The following is a 19,935-nucleotide window of genomic DNA, read 5'->3' as shown; positions in this document are numbered from 1 at the left end:
AACTACATTTGCTTTCATATAAATTTTAGGGACTAAAAGCGCTTCTGTCCCCAACATTACACGCATGAATAACTAAGAAGACGTATAAAACGGGCAAGAGTTCATATGCATTTACTGCTTCAGTTCAGAGGCACAAAAGAAAAAATGAATGAATACGTGAATTCATAAGAAAACAAGGAATAGTTTTTGAAACCACAACAACCAAACGATTGAATACAGTGACTCAAAGAACAAGATAGAAAATTGAGTAAAGCGCGACATAGGGTTCGATAGCTATGCAAGTGTATGGTACAAATCCATAATTTTAGAAACCACTGCAAACTAACAATTGTAGAAGCCTCGAATCTTATGTATAAGGATATCTCATCAAATAGCCTAGCAATTCATTCAAAAGAAAAAAGAAAAAAGAAAAGAAAAGGAGTAAAATTGTAAGTAAATATTTATCAAAAATAGTCACTAAACTTTTGGTTACTAAACTTTTGATTCAACTAGAATAGTTATCTAAGTAATAAAAAAGTGTAATTTTTTTATCACTCAACTAATATAAAGTTATATATTTTAGTCACTCAGCTAATAAAAAGTAATAGTACTTTTTAGTCACTCAACTAATCAACATGCACGTTTTCAGTCCCAAAATGTAATTGGTTTAATGTTATATATTTTAATTGATTCAATGACCACTTTGGGTAAAATAAATTGTTTACTGCCCAAAGTAGATAACTCTAAATAGTTGAGTGATAAATTATGCCACTTGCTCTTTGTAAGTAGAACATGACAAAACGGGTAAGTTCCATCGAAAAATTGTCAAATGGAATTTCCTTTTTGTTTTCCGGATTCTTTCGAACCAAAACAATTAACAAAATTCTTGAGTCAAAAAAATTTTTAACGAAATTCTTGAATTGGTCACGTGCATTGAATCAGAAAAAATTTTAAGGGAATTGCACATGCACTCATGGCACACGTCGGTACACTGAAATAATGCGAAAATTAATCTAATGACATTGACTAAAAGGGAATCCTCTTTGGGCGTTTCGAATGCATGATAATTTTCTTTTTTTTTGAACATATAAAATGATTGAGAACAAACAATTGGTGAAAGATTCAAGTTTACAAGATGAATGAAAAGTTAAAAAAGCATGCAACCATGCTAAGTAATAACTAAATAAATAGTTGTTGATTAGATAGACAGACAACTTTCTTAACTAACAAGGCTTTGTGTGGATTGCCTTTTTTTCATAAATTATGTATACTTTTGTAAACATATTTTTTAATCAATTTTTCACGTCACTTATATTATATTATTATCATATATTTTTTGACAAAAATTTTAGAAAATAGCAACCTAAATGGGCTCTTAGTATCTAAAGAAGCATCGCTCACGAACAAATATCTATGCGTGCATGTCAATGGAATCCATTTTGTATTCATGAAAGGTGGCCGTCCAAGACATGGGAGAAGCCAAACACAATACATTCACAACAGACAATGCTTCAAGTACAACCTATTGCACCCATTCAACAAACATGTTTGGATTCCACTTGGATTTCTCAATTTTTGAAAAAATAAAATTTTCATATACAATATTATAATAATATACAAACAAAAACAACTTAAAAAAAATCACATTCATACAATATATAAAAAACAATTCTAAATATACAAAAAAAAAAAAACACACTACCACTATCATCAACCACACAAAACATAACACCACCCATCGCACATTCTCGCACTCCCATCCCTCCTACTCCTTCCTCTTTCCCCTTCTTCCTCCTTCATTTCCCTTTCTCTTCCTTCTTCTTCCTCTCCACGTGCCTCCCACTACCCCGCTCCCTCTCTCTGGTCGCGGGCCATGGCGACCAATTTTTGGTTGTGACTCACGACTAGATTTGGGCTGGCGACCCATAACCAAAGAGTGGGGGAGGGGGGTGAGGTAGTGATGGATTGTTGTAAAATTTTATAAAATTTTAAATTTTAAAAATATCTCAAAAAATATTTTTAAAAATACCCCAAAACACTATTAAAAGTATGATTACGGTAAAAGTTTTTCACTTATATTACTATAGTAAAATATTTTAAAAATACCCAAAAAAATAGTTAGCCCAAATTTAGCCTTAGATTTTTTTTTTGTTGCAGAAATAGGTATATGAGTGTATAAGCGCGTGTGTGTTAAGTCTCAAAAGTAAAAGAAAAATATGGTTCGATCACATCCATCAGATGAAGAATTTATACAAGCAATAAACGTAGAGAGTGCTAATATGTTTGTTACACGTCACCTAAATAAGCGGATTTATTGAAAGCACTATAGCACCCCTAGTCAAATAATGAACCTTTCAATTAACAGATGTAAATTAGGGGTGCTAAAGTCTTTTCATAAAAAAATTATAAAATAAAAAATCAATTGCATTTTAATGGACTTAAATAATAAGCCAAAATTGAATAAAAGGTACAAAACTATTGAGGTTGATAGTTTAGTTTGGGGGGGAGGGGGGAGTGTGGATCGGTGAAAATTTAAAATGTTAGGCCTGTAATTCCATGGAATTTTTTTTCTAGAATATCATCTTAACACATTTTGTTAACAATTTTTTTTTTTGTGTTGCTTAGGTCGTATTTCAAAAAAAAAAAATAAAATTACACCGTTATTTTTGTAAATAAATACAAACAAAAAAGTGTGCACAACACAATTATCCCCATTCCGTTGTTGAATGGTAGATGCAAAATGAATAAGACATTATGGCAACCAAATTGAGCAGCTCATCGTTGACTTCTGCGCGTCCATTGTTTATGATTTTGAGATCCTCAGTTCGAAACTGCACGAGAGTTGAGAAAATGTGAACAACGATGGTTCATAGCGGATGGCCCGAAAGCGGTTAAGAAAAATAGAAAGTGCAAAAAGAAGTTGAAACCGCGGAAATGAACAGAGAGATTCGATACTGGTACAGTCGGAACCGCGGAAATGAACCAGAAGGACCATAATGGATGCGACACAGGAGGGTGTCGCAAGTGGGGCCTTGCATGGTTCAAATTAGTTGTAATCTTTTTGCGTAAATTCAAATATAATTTGAGCGTAAATGGATTTCTTACTATATTTTATCCAATATATACATTCGCACGGGGCGTGGAAATGGTTCGATTTAGATTTGAATTTGAGTAGGATTTTGAAATATCAGATCTTATCTAAACTCACATCTCTCTTACACGATAATTTAAATTTGAATAGGATCTGAATTTAAAAAATTAAATTTAAATTCGATTCAAATATATTGAATTTAAAATAAGGCCAAACCCAATTTTCTACGTCTTCTTCTACTTTCTACGGAGGAGTTTGCATTGGTATGTATTAGCCCCGCATCCAAAAGCTAGAAAGTTGAGGATCACAACCGGCGCAGTTACATCCAGGAGTTGCGTCGCCTGAGGGCAAATCATCAAAGCTACCATTTTCAGGCTCCGAGTGTCAACACGTCATTCGTCACCACCTGCCCCCACCACTCTGCATTGACCACACTTGGGACAGTCCCTCTCAAGAGTCAAGACTTTATTTTTTATTTTTTTTGAAACGACAACAGTTATATAATCTAATTTATTTTACATTAAGTGAGAAGAAGCGGACCTAAAAAGACTCAAAAATCATCCAAAAGGAACTAAATCACCGCCAAATCAAATGAATACACAATACACTCACATGAATTTTTTTGAAATAAATCATTTAAATGTGGCATTTTTGGCGGGCCTCCCACCCCACCAAGCTAATTGGTGGCCACCAACCTTAGTTCCTCGGATACAAGACTTTATAAAAAAGGACTTTAACCTTCCCATTTCCTTCGTTTCCTTCATTTTTCTTCCTTCCAGAAGTATACAGTATCCGTACTACTCCTTAGTGGACTACAGTAAAGTAAAAACTAATTCAAAATCAAATCACATCACATTCCTTTTCATTCTCTCTCTCTCTCATCACTCATCGGTCATCAAATCATCATTCCCCTGGCTGTTTATTTTTTAGTCCTAGTTTTTATGAATTTACTATTATGTAAGCTGACTCGGTTAGGGTTCATCCGTCGCTGATTAAGTTCTTTTCTCAATTCATGGCCGGGAGCGGATCGCAAAACCTAGGGTTTCGATTAGGTACGATTTCCAGCTCGTCTTAGCTGAGCCGCCAGATTAGTTACTGCTAATTTTTGTTTGATTTACTAACTTCTTGTGTGTGGATTTATCCTTTACGGAAGGAAGGGGAAATTGAAATTTAAATTGGGGAAAGTCAAATTGGTGGTCAAACTAGTGAATTGGGGTGAATTGTTGTAAGCTAATTGGGAATTGTTAAGCGAACCTTTTGGATTCAGGTTTTAGCTTGGATGTTTCCAAACTTTGTTCACTCTAGTATGGCATTTTTTGAAGGTTTGTTTAAAGTGTTTGAATTTTGCTCTGATTGTCTAGTGAGCTCAGAAATGTTTTACTGCCAAGGTGATGTTTGAGCTAGAGTTTTGTTTGGCATGGTTGGGATTTGTCTACAGCAGTTTTTTAGTTGTATTGTTATCCAACTCAGGTATGGGAGTCTCAGTTTTGGGGTAAATGTAGATATAAAGGTTCATAAGAAGTAATTACGTAGGGGAGTCTTATGTTTACTTTAATCCATCCAATGATAGATTCTACTGTGCCCCGTTGGAAAGTTTTTGAGATTGTTACACATGCCTTGGACTACTGCCCATTATTCAAAAATTCTCTTGAAATTTTGCACTGGTTTCCCTTGAACTTATTTATGCTCTCAAAAAGTGGTGCAGACTGAAGAGAGTTCTTTTTAGAATGTCTGACTTTTGCAGTTGGTCTGCAAACTTGTTTTTACCTCATTGCTGTACTTATACTTCCATTCTCCAACATAATCTTGTGGTGGATGTGATTATCTTGGATGGATTTTCTAAACATTGTTCTTATTGTCTGATGAATGACTATTGGTATTCGCAGATATTAAGCAAATTTTATCAGAAGCACAGCACCGATGGCTGAGACCTGCTGAAATTTGTGAAATTCTGCGCAACTATCAGAAGTTTTATATTACTCCTGAGCCTCCAGTCAAGCCAGCTAGTATGCTTCTACCTTATGATCAACTATCAGTTGGTTTTGTTTAATCTTTTTTTTTTCCTTGTTTAATTCATGCTTATGCATGACCATTTTTCAGTCAAAGTAGGAAGGGAGATACCTTCTTATTTGGTCTATCAGATAAAAGTTATAGGCATTTGGATGAGAAAAACATTTCTACCTTGTCAGATTACATAGCTAGTTTTGATTTTTCGAATTCTTTGTGTGCACTGGACTTGTTTACGTAATTATGAGCTCTTCCTGTAATAATACGAGTTGGTTTTGGTCTGAAACCTCCTTATTTATTCTTGAACTTCAATCAAATCACTTCAGGTGGATCTGTCTTTCTGTTTGATCGGAAGGTGCTGAGATACTTCCGGAAAGATGGGCATAACTGGAGGAAGAAGAAGGATGGTAAGACTGTGAAGGAGGCACATGAAAAGCTGAAGGTGAGTATGGGGAAAATAAAGGCTTCTACCTATGATTATCATTTTGTAGAGATTTTCTTTTTGAAGCTATTATTAACTTTAGGGACATCCTTTGGAAATTATAGTGACATAATTGTTGATGAGTTCTTACTCGAGAAATCTAGATCTTTGACAAAGTTCAGTAATCGGGGTGTTTTCTAGTCATCAAGAGATCTCTTATTCCTCTTTTAATTTTTTTTATCAGGTTGGGAGTGTTGATATGCTACACTGCTATTATGCCCATGGAGAAGAAAATGAGAATTTCCAAAGACGCAGTTACTGGATGCTTGAACAGTAAGTATAAGCCCAGCGAATATTTTGTCTATTAGTATGGTGTGTTTTGATCCAAAAACATATAGTTTGGTGCTCTATGTTTATGTTGTTTTTTTAGAATCTCTTTACTATGTACCAGTGTTTTCACTCTCTGTTTACTAGATTGGCAGTTTTTTTTTTTTTTTTTTTTAAAAAAAAAAAAAATACTAGATTGGCAGTTGTTTGTCCAAGTTAATAATGTGATTGATTTTGAAATGCATATTCCTGCCTTTCATACAACACTTCTAAAATGATATTGAAGGATTATTTTAGTTCTTATGACATATGCATTAATGCAAGATGTTGGATTCTCTGTATTTTAGTTCTCATATTCTGACATGCATATTCCTGCCTTTTGTACAACACTTCTAAAATGGTACTGAAGGATTATTTCAGTTCTTATGACATAGGCATTCATACAATATGTTGGATTCTCGTATTTTAGTTTGTAGATGTGCCTTCTTTATTGTTCCTTTTGTTTGGTGGTATCTGTCGTGGTCTACATATAAGAATCCTTTAACCCCTTTAAAAATTAATGCCTGTTAACCTTGGAGATGATTTGCTCCCAGATGTTTCTTATTGATTCTTCCAATGGTGCAGGGATCTCATGCATATAGTTTTTGTTCACTACTTGGAGGTTAAGGTAAGACTGCATCTCTAAAAATGGATTTTTTATTCTCAGTCAAAAAGTTTCTTGATATTCTTGATTGATGCTATTCATTTACCAAGTTGTGCACTGTAGACTAATTCTAGATGCTATGCAATGAGCTTAATTTTGTCTTTCTTTCATTTTGGTATTCGCCCAAATCCATCTGAGATTACAAACAAGGTAAGATTGGATGAGACACTGGATGCCATGTCATGGTTCTTTCCTTGCATATGGAATAATGGTAGCGCATTGAGTTGTATTAGTATAAGATGTGGGTTCTGAGTGTACAAAATCTGTTGAATTATGTTAAAATGAATTAACCTTTTTGTGGCCACTAGTAAGCTTCAAACTTGGAACAGCAGCTTGCTTGTTGCTTCATCAAGGAAGAAGCTGCATGCTCACCCGCCCACTACATTACTAGTTCTGGATTTTTTCTTTCTAGGTATTTTGAAAGTATCTGAAGACACTCCTACATCATGTTAACCATAGCATGATCTCAGAGTGTGAATAAGCTTCCTTGGCATGTCTATTCAATTTGGCTAAGTTTGATTCCTCATTTAGTGGATTGGGTCTGTTCCTGGAAAGAGTCATGACTTTCAAATACTATGATAGCTGGGCCTCTAGCCTTTCGGAAGCCTAAGATAATCATCCCATTAGCATCCAAAAGTTTCTTAGTAGTTTTTGTCTGTTAGAGCTCTGAAGATATTGTCTACTGATGATAGAAATTTGGGGTCTTCCCTGCTGATTCTTATCATGCTGAATTCGTCATCCACTAAATGTATGATACCTATCGCCTCAAAGATAGTAGTAGTGACAAATTGTTCTATTTGCAATTTTTGCTTTGTCCTCTCAACTTCAGGGTAATAAAGCGAACATTCAATGCCTCAAGGATGCTGGAACAGTGTCATCTAATTCTCAAGATGACAGTTCATTGTCCTTTGGTTCTCCTGCAAATTCTGACAGATTGGCTTCACCATATACTGATATGACGAGTCCTACAAGCACTCTAACATCTGCATGTGAAGATGCTGAATCTGGTAAATTGGCCCTTTCCTGAGATTTATGATTCTCGAATCAATTGAGTAACTTTTTTAAATGGGGCTTGTAGATTGGATTTTATAGCTTATCACACAATTGGAGTTTGAATTTGGCTTTGAGGTCTCTGCTGATCTCTTTTTCTGTCTTCTTGCTCTGTGACAACTTAAATGTGACTAAATGCAGAAATTAATCACCCAGCAAGTTCCACATTTCATCCATATCTTGAAACAACGCAAGAGGACTTCAGGGGGTTGGAGAATTTAGATGCTGGCTTCTCAAGCTCTTATAATGTGCTTCAGTCTTTGGGTATCTTTTGTGACTGACTAATTTCCTTTTCTTCTGATGGATTGCTTAGTGAATATCGGTTGATTTTAAAAAACTTTTCAACATATAGGTAGTCAGCCTACTTCTTCGGCTTCAGTTCATGATGGACGCACTGTTGATCACCCTGAAAGTAATTTTGTACCTGGTGTTGAAAGAACACTAGATTCAGCATCTTGGGAAGAGGTCTTGGGACAATGTACAACAGGTATCTGAGATGTCAAGTTATCAACTTTATTTGTCAATATTGATCCTTAGAAATTCCTTTAGTGAAGGGAATCAATATGTTGGGCTAAACGTTGGCAGGTATGGTTGGTGGTGGACAGAAGTCCTGGAATCCCCCAGCACACCAAGCAAATTGGCAGGTAGCAAACTTTTCAAGACTTGAAACTTGTGTTCTTTCAAGCTAATAATAATTTGCCTTAAAAACTTAATAATTAGTTTACAAATCCCAAAGTTCATATGCTGTTTAACGTGAACAAAGAGTGGTATTAGAGCTGATCACGGGTGTTAATATGCAAAACCTTTGTCAGCAATTTTAAAGTTTTCAAACCTATATTTGGTCAGCAATTTTAACATTTACTTTCCTTTGAACAATCACAGAGGTTCACTTTTATTTGATGTGACATGATTAAAATTTCTCTTTGAATGGTAGGACTGATCACATATTTGCTGCATTATTTGTGCTGCTCTTGGTTTTGTTGGTTAGTGTCTCAGAACTTTTTTGTTCAGGATCGTCCTAATTTGCTGCTAGTTGTAGAGTGGCATATGGGAGGATAATTGTTTAGCATGAAACAGTTATTCCCTTGGTATGATGCTGGATGCTTTCACTAGAATCTCATTGGGTTACAGATTTTTCAGTTTTAAATTTAAGTGCTTGTTTATGCATTTTAATCCTTCCAGATATTGTCAGCTCATGTAGCTAAAATTAAGTCTCTGTAAAAATTAGTTGACACCTGTACTCTTTTGAGCTAGCCAAAATTCTACAAAATTTGACAGTTAATATGCTTCCGTTAAATTTGATATCCATGTTACCCCTAGTTTCTATAACTGCTTGGACTGTATATTAGTGTTAAAACAAACTTAAAAGATTCTTAAAGCCTTCTGAAAATGCCTGATACGAATGCATTTGACCTAATTAACGGCATCAAAGTTGTATTTTCCCTTTTTCCTCATTATGTGCCAAGTCATTTTTTCTGATAGCTTGTGTTCCCTTCTTTTGAAACTTTTACGAGTTTGTTATGTTGTGTCTTGAACAATTTGCATCTTTGACTATTATTTCTCATCTAATCATTCATATTTACAAGCTTAGGCTTTTGGCATTTTGCTTGTAGGGAGATTGTTTATCGCCCATGCAAGGAGTGCCTTTTGGTCAGAATCTGATTCCGGATTCTGCTTATTATGGCAAAGGAAGTTTATGGGAGCAGAAATCTCTTTCTGCACTTCTTCAATCTGCTGCAGATCCATTTTACATGAGGCCTGATGGGCAAGAAGACGAAGCTGTGGAAAGGGACGTGCAAAAACTGCGACAAAATGTAGAAGCCGGATATATGATGAGTTACAAGGCTGAGAATGGTATGCCTTCTGCAGGGTCTGGAAACTGCTCTTTGGTTCTGAAGCAGCCACATCTGAGTGGAATCCAAGCAGAAGAAAGCTTGAAGAAAGTGGACAGCTTCTCCCGATGGATGGCTAAAGAATTAGGTGAAGTTGAGGAATTGCCTTTGCAATCAACCAATGGATACTCATGGAGTGTGATACAGACTGAGGATGTGGTTGGTGATTCCTGTACTCCCACCCAGCTGCAACTGGATGCAGACACATTAAATTTCTCACTCTCCCAAGATCAACTATTTAGCATCACTGATTTTTCACCAAATTGGGCTTACTCAAGGTTGGAGACCAAGGTATATAGCAATCATCGATCATCTTGGTTACTTTTACGAAATAACTGGATTGATAACAAGCAGAAATGGATGTTGCTTTTGCCTTACTGTTTGAAAAATTGTAGTTTTTGGTTACCATGGTTATTATCATGTGCCTTGACAATGATGACGTATGTATTGGCATCTTTGCCCACCCCTCTCAACCTGAACCCTTTGCTAAGGGGATCAATAGGTTTGATGAGTTGTCTTAACAGATATTGATTGCTAAATTTGATATTTTTGTAGTCAAAGATTACAAGCTAATGGTTTTAATATCTAGGTATTTTACGGTTTCCACTTTGTTGAGCTAAGCATCAGCTTAGGACTTAACATGTTTGTTCTTTTAGATTGTCATAAGATTAATATGTCTGAAATTCTGAACAAAGCAGGTGCTAATTACTGGAAGATTTCTCAAGAGTGGACAAGAGTTTACAAGATATAAGTGGTCATGTATGTTTGGAGAACTGGAGGTCCCAGCAGAAGTCTTATCAGAAGGAGTTCTTTGTTGCCATGCGCCACCACACAAGGCTGGGCTTGTCCCATTTTACGTGACTTGTTCAAATCGGTTGGCTTGTAGTGAAGTACGAGAATTTGAATATCGAGCTGGACCCTCGCAGGAAATTGATTTTGCAGATATTCCTGGAAGTGATGCAATTGAGATGCATCTCCAAAGACGGCTCGAGAAATTATTCTTGACAGGACCGATAGGTAGCACCCAGAGTGTCTCTGAAACTATTACTGACAAAAACGTTGTTGTCAATAAGATATTTTTATTGATGGAGGCAGAATACAATCAGATGGCAACTCTGTCACCGAGGGATGTCTCCCCACCCAAGGGAATAGAGGAGCAACATGGTGAAAAGCTGTTGAAGGAGAAGTTTTACACATGGCTGATCCAGAAAGTGACCGAAGGTGGAAAAGGCCCAAGTCTTCTTGACGATGAGGGTCAAGGAGTTCTGCATTTAGCAGCTGCTCTTGGTTTTAACTGGGCCATAAAGCCAGTCATTATTTCAGGAATTAGTATAGATTTTCGTGATGTAAATGGATGGACTGCACTTCACTGGGCTGCTCTATGTGGCAGGTAAAAAGGCTTTTGGAGTTTTTATTCTGCTAAACAAGAGACACCCCGTGGGTGTTGTCTTTCTGTTTTTGTGTATAATTCAAATGCATGTAATCTATATTACTTGTTTTTCCTTTAATTTTTTTTCTGTTATGAGAAGTGATGGTGCCTTGTCACTTGTGCAAAAGTCAAATCTGACAGTGTCAATGGGTTTTTTGTCATGAAGTTTAAACACTAATTTTCTGTAAAATTTAGATTCATTTCATATTTTGCTTCCCAAAAGTGAGAAGCAACTGAAGAAATAATTTTTTGAAGTTTGATGTGAGCTAGTGTTTAGCTTTACATGGTTTTGGAGGAATGCTTTTTATATTTTCCCTCGCTTGTTTGACAGGGAGGACACGGTTGCTGTTCTGGTTTCTCTTGGTGCGGCTCCTGGAGCGTTAACAGATCCATCTGCTGAACATCCTTTGGGCAGAACTCCTGCAGACCTTGCTTCCGCAAATGGACACAAGGGGATAGCTGGTTTTCTTGCTGAGTGCTCCTTGACAACACACCTTTCAAGATTGGCTGTGAAAGATTCAAAGGATGATGATACCTTGCAATACTCTGAAGCAAAAGCTATAAAAACTGTTTCAGAACGTGTTGCATCTCCAATTACTGAACAGGATGTGCCAGATTCACTGTCATTGAAGGATTCTATGGCTGCTGTATCGAATGCAACTCAAGCAGCTGCTCGGATTCATCAAATTTTTAGGATTCAATCCTTTCAGAGGAAGCAGCTTGATATTCAGCACATTAATGAGTCATCATCTATGGACGAGCATACTCTCTCTCTTATAGCAGCCAAAACAAGCAGGCTGGGTAAGAATGATTGGACTGCTCATGGTGCTGCAATAAGCATTCAGAAAAAGTTTCGTGGTTGGAAGAAGCGAAAAGAATTTCTAATTATTAGGCAAAGAATTGTTAAAATCCAGGTGGGTATTTCCTTTTTCATTTCTTAACATGTTGTTTTAACTTTTGTTTGGAAGAGCATAGTTCATTCTCTTGAAAAATAGCAAGAATATTTGGTCATGCACCCCAAATGAACTTTGGTAGTGTAAATTTTGATAGCAAATCTTTCATTGGTTCACTAAGTTTGTGCTTTCCATGGCAGTAAACTTTGCATTTCATTTTCCACACAATTTAGGATCATGATTTGCTATAAAACTTGGCCTAATGTTCTGGGAAACTCGCTGGTTGAACAATTTGAACTTTTTTTTGGGGTGTGTGTGTGTGGTGGTTTCGTGCTTCTAATTATCTTTAGTATATCCTCCTCGGTTCTGTGGGTTGGGACCTGTATGTACATTATATATCTTTCTTAAAACATTTAGATATGACCAGTTCATTTTACCATGCACAAACCATGTGGATTCAGAACTCATTTCCTGTTTCTGTTGTTCTGGTGTAAAGGCTCATGTACGGGGGCATCAGGTGAGGAAGAAGTATAAAACAATAATTTGGTCGGTGGGAATCCTAGAGAAGGTGATATTGCGGTGGAGGCGGAAAGGGAGTGGTTTAAGGGGTTTTCGCCCAGATGCAGTTGCCAAATGTCCAAGCGCTGAAAACATGCCCAGAAAGGATGATGATTATGATTTTCTACAGGAAGGAAGAAAACAGACTGAAGAGAGGTTACAAAAAGCACTTTCTAGGGTCAAGTCCATGGCTCAATACCCTGAGGCAAGAGCTCAATACAGAAGGCTGCTAACTGTTGCTGAAGGATTCCGCGAAACTGAGGTACTTAATCAACATAAATATGTTATATCCTTGTATTCGCTCGAACTTCATCATGAGCTAAATAGATCAATTTACCAAAGGAAGCTATCGTTTAAAACTGCAATTGGAGTTATCTTTTATACTTGTTTTGAAGTGGAGCACTTGTCCACTTTATTGTGGCAAAAGGATGCTTGAAGCCAAAAAAAAAAAATAAAGTCCCAGAAATACCCTTTAATAATGCACAAACACACTGAGCTCCCTTTAGCTCTGAAATCGCTGATAATGATGATTATCTTCAACAGGATACTTCCAACCCGACACTTAGTGGTTCTGAAGATGTGAGCTACGCTGATGAGGAACTATTTGATGTTGAAAAATTGTCGGATCACGATACTTTCATGTCCATGGCATTTGAATGAGCCTCGAACACAAATTGTGCCTATTATTGACGCTGTATTTATTTACTGCGCTCGGTTCATTGATGGAACGCTAGTGCAATGGTTCAATGTATGTAAATATGTAGTGTATAAAACTGCTACTTTTCGCTCTCTTTTTTTTTTCTTTTATAGCTTTCATGTAGACCATCGACTGTAATTTTTCATGGTTTGAGGATAAGTTAAAAATCATTCTGCAATTCTAGTCTCAAGTGCATTGTTAGAGTTATGAAAACGAAGAAATCTCTATGAAGGATAATAATGAGATTTTGGAATTAGTTTGTTGGTTGGTTAGTTTAATACTGTGTTGTATTATGGAGTTTCGAGGATTTTGGGGTGTGATTGATTCTAACACAATTCGCAGGTGGTATGAACGCTAAAGGTACGCATGGTAAAAAATTAAATTAGGGAAAACGATAGATTGTACTTAAAATCATGAATTGTGGATCTGGTTATTTCGAGAGTCCTAATGCCCGGTGGTGTGGTCATTAACTGACTGATTACAGGCATAGGATTTCTATGCCTCTTTAAGATTTTTAGCTAGTAGGTGGTTTTAAAGCAAAAGACGCTTTCGAAGAAAAAAAAAAAAATTCATATCAAGTTTCTTTCATCTTTCCCTTGGTTTTATGTAAGAAGAGGTGGGTGGGATTAGGATGTTAGAGATAACAAAAATAGAGGACTTGAAGTCACAAACATGGATGGAAGCATCGGTATATACAAACGTGATCCCCTCGAGAAGAAATCCGGAAACAAGCTACTAGGATATTACGAAAAGCCACTACAGTGTGACTACTACCTCCTTTTGACATGGAAGGGAGAAGGATACGTTTGTGGTTTCTTTTGAGGATGGTGAACCTCATCAATTCCAATTCAGCGTCTCGAAACAATGCAAGCCATCAAAAGCCGGAGAGAATCCCAGGAATGATTTCTTGTGGCTACAGGGGGGGGTGGTGATGATCATGGTTCAAAGTCACGGTTGCGGTCGCGGTCGCAGCCCGGAACGTTCCACATCGGTCTCGACATATCGGTCGCGGTCTCGGTGAGACGCAAATTTTAAAGTATTTAATATTCTAAAAATTATTAATAATATAAAAAAGTATGCTAAATAAAAATAATTAAAAAATAGCAAAAGAAACAGCCATGTCAATCCGTCGCGGTGTGACTCGCTGATTTCTCGTCTTGACTCGGGATAACTCGGAGTGACTCAGTGTGACTCGGCCGAGTCAATCCGTCGCGGTGACGACTCGGCCGATTTCTCGGCGAGTCAAGTATTTCGGTATCGTTTCGTCACGATATCGTATCGGTAGGGGCCGAGACGGTGACGACTCGGCCGAGTCGTCTCGGTCTCGCCCAAGACTTCGAACCATGGACTGATGATGGTCAGTACCCTTATTCTGGACCTCGGTGGCAGCAGGTTTTCCAGATACCCTTGCTGCAGTATTCTTCCCGCTGCTTTTGTAGCTATCCATCTTGTTATTAAAGCTTGGGCAGAGGCAACACAAGTTCGTCGCCAAAGTAGTCGGCGCAGATAACTTGCAGTTCCACGGATGGATGAAACACCGACATTGTAAAACACTTGAGAGACTTTGGTTCGATGGATTGGTCTTCTTCTGCCGCTGCTGCTGCTGTGATGGAAAGAAGAAGTACTACGTGAAGAAAACTGGGGAAAGAGTACCTTTATACATAGAGAGGAGCTACGTACCAAATCCTATGCATATTTGGAGACTGAGTGAAATCAAAGCGGCTTCATTTAGCAAGCTCTGGTTTCTGATGTTTCCAAATCTCGCAAAGGCACATCTTTGTTGTTGTTGTGCATGTAATAAAAAAGTTTTGTTTGGAGAGTGCTGCTGATCAAATGTTCTTATTTGGAATAGTTTCCCTTGCTTTTACTACTTTAGAACACAAGGCAGAGGAACAACAGCGAGGCACAATAACAATGAAAATATTAGACGAATCATGTACATTACTTAATGTTTTACGTCACTTTATACTTCATGCGTAACTTTTCAAATTGGAGTTGGAATTTTAACCTGGAAAGCATGTGCTTAAAGGTGCAAGATGCGTCATTTCAATTCTTTTCCCGGTGGCTCTAGGATCAAACCATGTAAAAAGGAGAACTCTAATTTGGAAAATGAAAGTCCCTCTTGTTTACATTAACGCTTACCTGTCACAACTTTTAGTGCTTTCCGACTACGTTTTCATTCAATGATGGACCATACATATATGTATATAGGTTTCCTCAGCCCTCTGCAAGATGCATACTTTGAAAATGACTAAACAAATACCGGAGCCAAATTCTTCCTGGCGGTACATGCCTTTATACAGATGGGAAGATGCAACCGAGAATCCATCTTTTTTTTTTTTTTTTTCTTTTTCCATTTTCCTTTAAGTGGGGTGCTGTTCACAATTTAAGGGGCATAGGCCCCATTTATGCATTTGTAACAAAATGTACAGAAGCTAGATCAGCAAATAACATGTGTGTAATGGAGTTGGGTGGGTTTCCAACAGTGTCCCTGCAATCACCATTAGCAAACATGCTGTCACAAAAGGAGAAAAGAAAAAAGGTGTTGAAGAATAGGAGAAAAAACCAGACTTATTAGCAAAATTCTAGCCTAGAGACTCTCATTTTATGAAATACTACCATGTGCAAGACTATACCCATAAAAGGAAATGCATGATTAAGTCTGTGGCTAAATGAAATCCCGCAAGAATTTGACACAAATGAGAAACTCTCATCAGTTTTTAAGGTGTGGGATATGTGAAAGTTTCAGTCACCTAATCACCAGCAAACATCTCAAGACAGACAGTATTCCTGTATCAAGATTTGCACTTGTTTTTATTGCGACAAATAGTTGTCCGGTATACATCGAACATCCACTCTACAAGCATCTAGTCTCTGAGCCGATTGAGCGTGATGGGTAACAAAAGGAGATCAAATGAGTAGAGGACAGAAAACACTTTGCTATAAAACGGCAAAAGTATATAGTCACTTGATTAGATGCCCTTTCATCAGCTCTTCTCATCTGAAGAAAGGCACTCATAGAAGAGGATGTATCCATGATCCGTATTGCTTGAGTACTCCTGAGCAGATCCAAAGAAAGTCTGAACAGCCGACTCATCAATCATCTCCACATTTTCATCATCAAAAAACAACCAGTGGTTGTGGCTTTTTACAAGACTAACATAATGCCCATGGTTGGGCCCACTCCCCACATGAACGACAACAGCAAACAAAGAGTATTCAGAATCAGCGTTTTCCACAGTGTTGCTCAGTTTCAGCTCTAGAGGGAACACTACGCGATAGGACAACTTCTTGTATCGACCAAGTTGTTCCATGTATTTGAAACGCTTCAGATGGATGACTAGAATTTGAGGTGGCTTTTTAATCTTCATCCTCTTTTGAGCCTCTTGCAGGCTAAATTGCAGAATGGAACACATTATTGCGTATTGCATGGATTCTCTTAATGAAAGAAAGCAAGCAGAGAGACCTACCTACTGCACTTGTCACAGAAAAACTTATCCTCCGCATTCAAGGTTTCTGTGGAACTGAAGTTTTTGAGACAGCTAGTGATAGAACTATTCTGTTCAATATCAAGGCTCAAGTCAAAGAATGTCTCATCCCTTGCTGTAACCGTCTCACACCTTAGACACCTTGTCTCATTGGTAAGTATTCCCTGAACAAGAACAAATAACAAACAATGTGCGAGCCATCAGTGCAGAGGAAAAAGGAAAAGTACAAAGATATCTCCCCTTTGATGGACTAAACGCTGAATTTTTAGATAAACACACACCCCACTGACTTAAAATTAAACCTCATATTTTTTCCATCTAGTATCAGCGGACAAATAGAACAAATGGAAATCATGCACAAATGTCCTCAGGGATCACACATGCTCTTCCTATCAACGATGGTATTGAAATTAGGGGAAGCATCAGAGGAACTTAAAAGAGCATTACCTGAAAATTCTTGTGTACCCAGGTAACCAGTGGCTCCTTGACACCATTTGACCGAGCATTATTCTGCCCATTAGCAATCCTTTCCTGAGATGGTGGACATTTTGCTACTTGCGACTCTTTCTCCAGTATATCAACAAGTTCATTGAGCAAGAAGTTCAAAAATTCATGGGCATCCTACAAAAGTACATGATACGTCGAAGGATATCTAATATATAACATTCTCCATATATCATAAGAAACAAAGCCACACAAAGGAAGGAGACACAATTGTATACATGAAAATAGAAATAATTGAGTGCAGAATGACTAGCTCAATACAGTTCAGCATACTTCAGCTTCCTATCCCAATGTCAGATTATCTCAACCTTATCAAAGTTCATATTATTAGCTTCTGAAACATGTATGGCTTACCATAGACTCAATCTAATTAGCTTGTACAGAATGTATTGCTACCAAAGGTTCTTAAAATCAAGAAAGATCAGGCATATTGATATGAGCTGTGGCTCGATGAGCATAGCATTTTGCCAATGTTTCAATAACCTTTTAAGAAATTCAGGAAAAACACATTTGTGCATAGATAGACAACAACTACGATTTCACTTGTTAATTTTAAACCCTTACCACCCCCCCCCCCCCAACCAAAACAAAAAAAAAGTGAAGACTGGTTGAATACTTGCATATCTTTTTTTTTTCTTTTTTTCTTTTTGAATACTTGCATAACAATGTAATGTAAACACAAAAAAATTAGATCATAAGATATACCTGATGCATGTAGCCACGGAAAAGTTCATTTTGTTTTCTCACTCTCTGAACAAAACGCTTTGGTGCAATGACACCTGTTTTCTTCTTTTGTGAACTTATCTGGGGGTAAAAGTTCAGATATTCATTAGAGCCTAAAACCTAAAGTTGCAATTTCTACTCGAAATATCAATATTATCACTATGTATTTAAATAAAGCACAACAGAGTTATCTAAAATAAACATCACTTATGGACTGTTGTGCAATATATTGTAGAACTGACAGATCTCCCAGTTTGACCTCCAATACATCCTTCAATGCATGCATGTCCAATGTGTGGCATCTCCTTATCTAGTTCTCTCTTAATTTAACTGGGCTATTACTTTGCTAGGCAAGCAAAAACTTGGTTGCCTTTTGAAGTTAGGACGTTATAGAATAGCTTTTCCACTCACACCAACCCTTCAATTAAGTAACAGTAATACAAGAAAGATTCCACCAAGTGTCTAACCAAAATCAGATTCAGTTAAAAAAATATCTTCTGATTGTGAAGTTTCCTCTTTGATAAGGAACATTTAGTTGGCAAATTAAATGTTCACCATAAGCAGCAAGACTGACATGACATGTACCTTTCTAGTCAATACTCTGGACTCGAAAGAGTATGCACACAAAACTCCTAAATTATCATCCAAATCATGAAATAGAGCAATTAAATTAGGGATTATGGGCATAGTAATCGACAACCAGTTGAAGTATCAAGAAGCAGAAAAGATGCAATAAAAATTAAATGTGATCTTGGGGAAGGTGTAAGTACCAACAATCAGTTTATCTAGGACTTACTGGGGCCAATCTTCACAAGAGAGTGCTACGAATATTCACAACCAAACAAAGTGTTTTGTACAAGAAAATAGATCCAAAAACGTTCACAAAAAAATCGAACCATGTAGTCTCATGTTCATGAAGCTATACATCTTTGTGTTCAACACAAAGGACATACTTTTACTCCTCGTACATGCAAAGACAGCAGCTTTCTGAAGGAAGTTACCGTTAGCTATTCTTGTACAACACAGACAAATTGCAAAGGATAACTCATCACAGCCATTGAACTTATGATTGTAGGACATAACAAAAGGTCAAATCACAGCAATGTTTGAGGACCGCAATATATATATATATATATACATATACATATATATCGGAAAGCATAGCAGAAAAGAATGCGTACAAGTATGAGCGGAAACAAACACCAATTTGAAAGTAGATTTAATCAATTTTCCAGCAAATACACCATACCTGCGAGAACAATTCTGCCAAACAAGTCAAGAGATTTTCTTCTGCTTCCCCTAGAGTTTTCCCATTTGCATAATACTCTAAAAGTTGTTCCCTAAATGGTACACAGAAGTATAACGCCTGCATATCCAATCACCAGCACCCCAACCCCCCCCCCCCCCCCCCCCCCCCCCCCCCCCCCCCCCAAAAAACAAAAAAAAAAGCAGAAAAATAAACACCATTAATGATTAAAAACGAACCAATCCAAATATAAAATCTTGATACGCCACTGGAAAGTCAAGAAAAACCAAGACCATCATCGCAAATGAATCAAAGTTCAAACCAAAAATAGAAACTTTGACCAACAACAAGAACGAAATAAGTGCTCAAAACTCGAAGAAACCAAAATTCCAGAGAAAGAAAAAAGACAGAATTTTTATGTAAGAAATAAAAACCTGCAAGACACTGTTGCAATAGCAAGTATTCCCAAAATTTTCAAGGCCAAAATAGCGTTCTCCTTCAGGAAACTGGTCTCCGAGGGCCTTCTCGAGCTTGGAACCCGTGGCACCCATTACTTGGAGACCATCTACAAGATACCAAAACTCCTCTATTATTTTTCTTTTTTACTCTTCAATTCAAAATCAAATTCCGTCTCCCTTTATTTAATTGATGGGTTTTAGGGGGTTTTAACTCTAGTTGTTGATAGTATCAAGTGAGATTAGGAGGAGAGAGTCCCAATGGTCTGAGAAGACTGGAAAGAGTGAAAGACGCATCAAAGGATTTTCCGTAGGGCTGTTGAGCGCTACAAGGTTAATTTTGTTGACTTTAGCTTTGCATCTTGGGCATACAGGCACGCAGGCATCAGGTTTGGCACTTGACCCTTTCAGTTGTTTTTTGTTCTTTCAGGAAAAATAGTAAGTTGAGTCCCTATTTGTGAAAGGTAGTTTA

General features: G+C 37.2%; 2 protein-coding genes across 3 annotated transcripts; one reads left to right on the top strand and one right to left on the bottom strand.

The window, feature by feature from the left end:
* The first annotated feature begins 3,932 nt into the window (after nucleotides 1-3,932).
* On the top strand, nucleotides 3,933-13,225 carry LOC113726646 (calmodulin-binding transcription activator 2). The gene is made up of 14 exons (XM_027250474.2): nucleotides 3,933-4,122; nucleotides 4,957-5,076; nucleotides 5,404-5,519; nucleotides 5,743-5,831; nucleotides 6,450-6,492; nucleotides 7,358-7,535; nucleotides 7,720-7,842; nucleotides 7,931-8,065; nucleotides 8,164-8,222; nucleotides 9,192-9,761; nucleotides 10,169-10,860; nucleotides 11,231-11,813; nucleotides 12,289-12,612; nucleotides 12,894-13,225. Exons 1-14 carry the CDS (start codon nucleotides 4,083-4,085, stop codon nucleotides 13,008-13,010), a joined length of 3,189 nt encoding a protein of 1,062 aa, XP_027106275.1. The 5' UTR covers nucleotides 3,933-4,082; the 3' UTR covers nucleotides 13,011-13,225.
* A 2,609-nt stretch (nucleotides 13,226-15,834) lies between these two features.
* Nucleotides 15,835-19,900, bottom strand: LOC113726645 (ubiquitin carboxyl-terminal hydrolase 3). 2 transcript variants are annotated; one of them, XM_027250472.2, is made up of 6 exons: nucleotides 19,443-19,900; nucleotides 19,012-19,128; nucleotides 17,745-17,843; nucleotides 16,983-17,156; nucleotides 16,518-16,699; nucleotides 15,835-16,440 (listed from the first exon to the last, which is right to left on the bottom strand). In XM_027250472.2, the coding sequence occupies exons 1-6, from the start codon at nucleotides 19,557-19,559 to the stop codon at nucleotides 16,035-16,037; spliced, it is 1,095 nt and encodes a 364-aa protein (XP_027106273.1). In that variant the 5' UTR covers nucleotides 19,560-19,900; the 3' UTR covers nucleotides 15,835-16,034. The 2 variants fall into 2 exon arrangements, with proteins under 2 accessions (XP_027106273.1, XP_027106274.1); XM_027250473.2 differs by lacking the exon at nucleotides 19,012-19,128.
* Nucleotides 19,901-19,935: the final 35 nt, after the last annotated feature.

Source organism: Coffea arabica, chromosome 2c (assembly GCF_036785885.1).
Source record: "Coffea arabica cultivar ET-39 chromosome 2c, Coffea Arabica ET-39 HiFi, whole genome shotgun sequence".
Lineage (NCBI taxonomy): Eukaryota > Viridiplantae > Streptophyta > Magnoliopsida > Gentianales > Rubiaceae > Coffea > Coffea arabica.
Note: the sequence above shows the minus strand (reverse complement) of the source record. Positions and strands in the feature narration are given on the sequence as shown.

Coding starts and splice junctions, on each gene's coding strand:
- LOC113726646 (XM_027250474.2), top strand. CDS start 4,083: ATGGCCGGGAGCGGATCGCAAAACCTAGGGTTTCGATTAG. Junction 5,832..6,449: donor AGTTACTGGATGCTTGAACA/GTAAGTATAAGC, acceptor CCAATGGTGCAG/GGATCTCATGCATATAGTTT. Junction 10,861..11,230: donor TGGGCTGCTCTATGTGGCAG/GTAAAAAGGCTT, acceptor CTTGTTTGACAG/GGAGGACACGGTTGCTGTTC.
- LOC113726645 (XM_027250472.2), bottom strand. CDS start 19,559: ATGGGTGCCACGGGTTCCAAGCTCGAGAAGGCCCTCGGAGACCAGTTT. Junction 17,844..19,011: donor TGGCAGAATTGTTCTCGCAG/GTATGGTGTATT, acceptor TTTTACCCCCAG/ATAAGTTCACAAAAGAAGAA. Junction 17,157..17,744: donor TCCGTGGCTACATGCATCAG/GTATATCTTATG, acceptor GTACTTTTGTAG/GATGCCCATGAATTTTTGAA.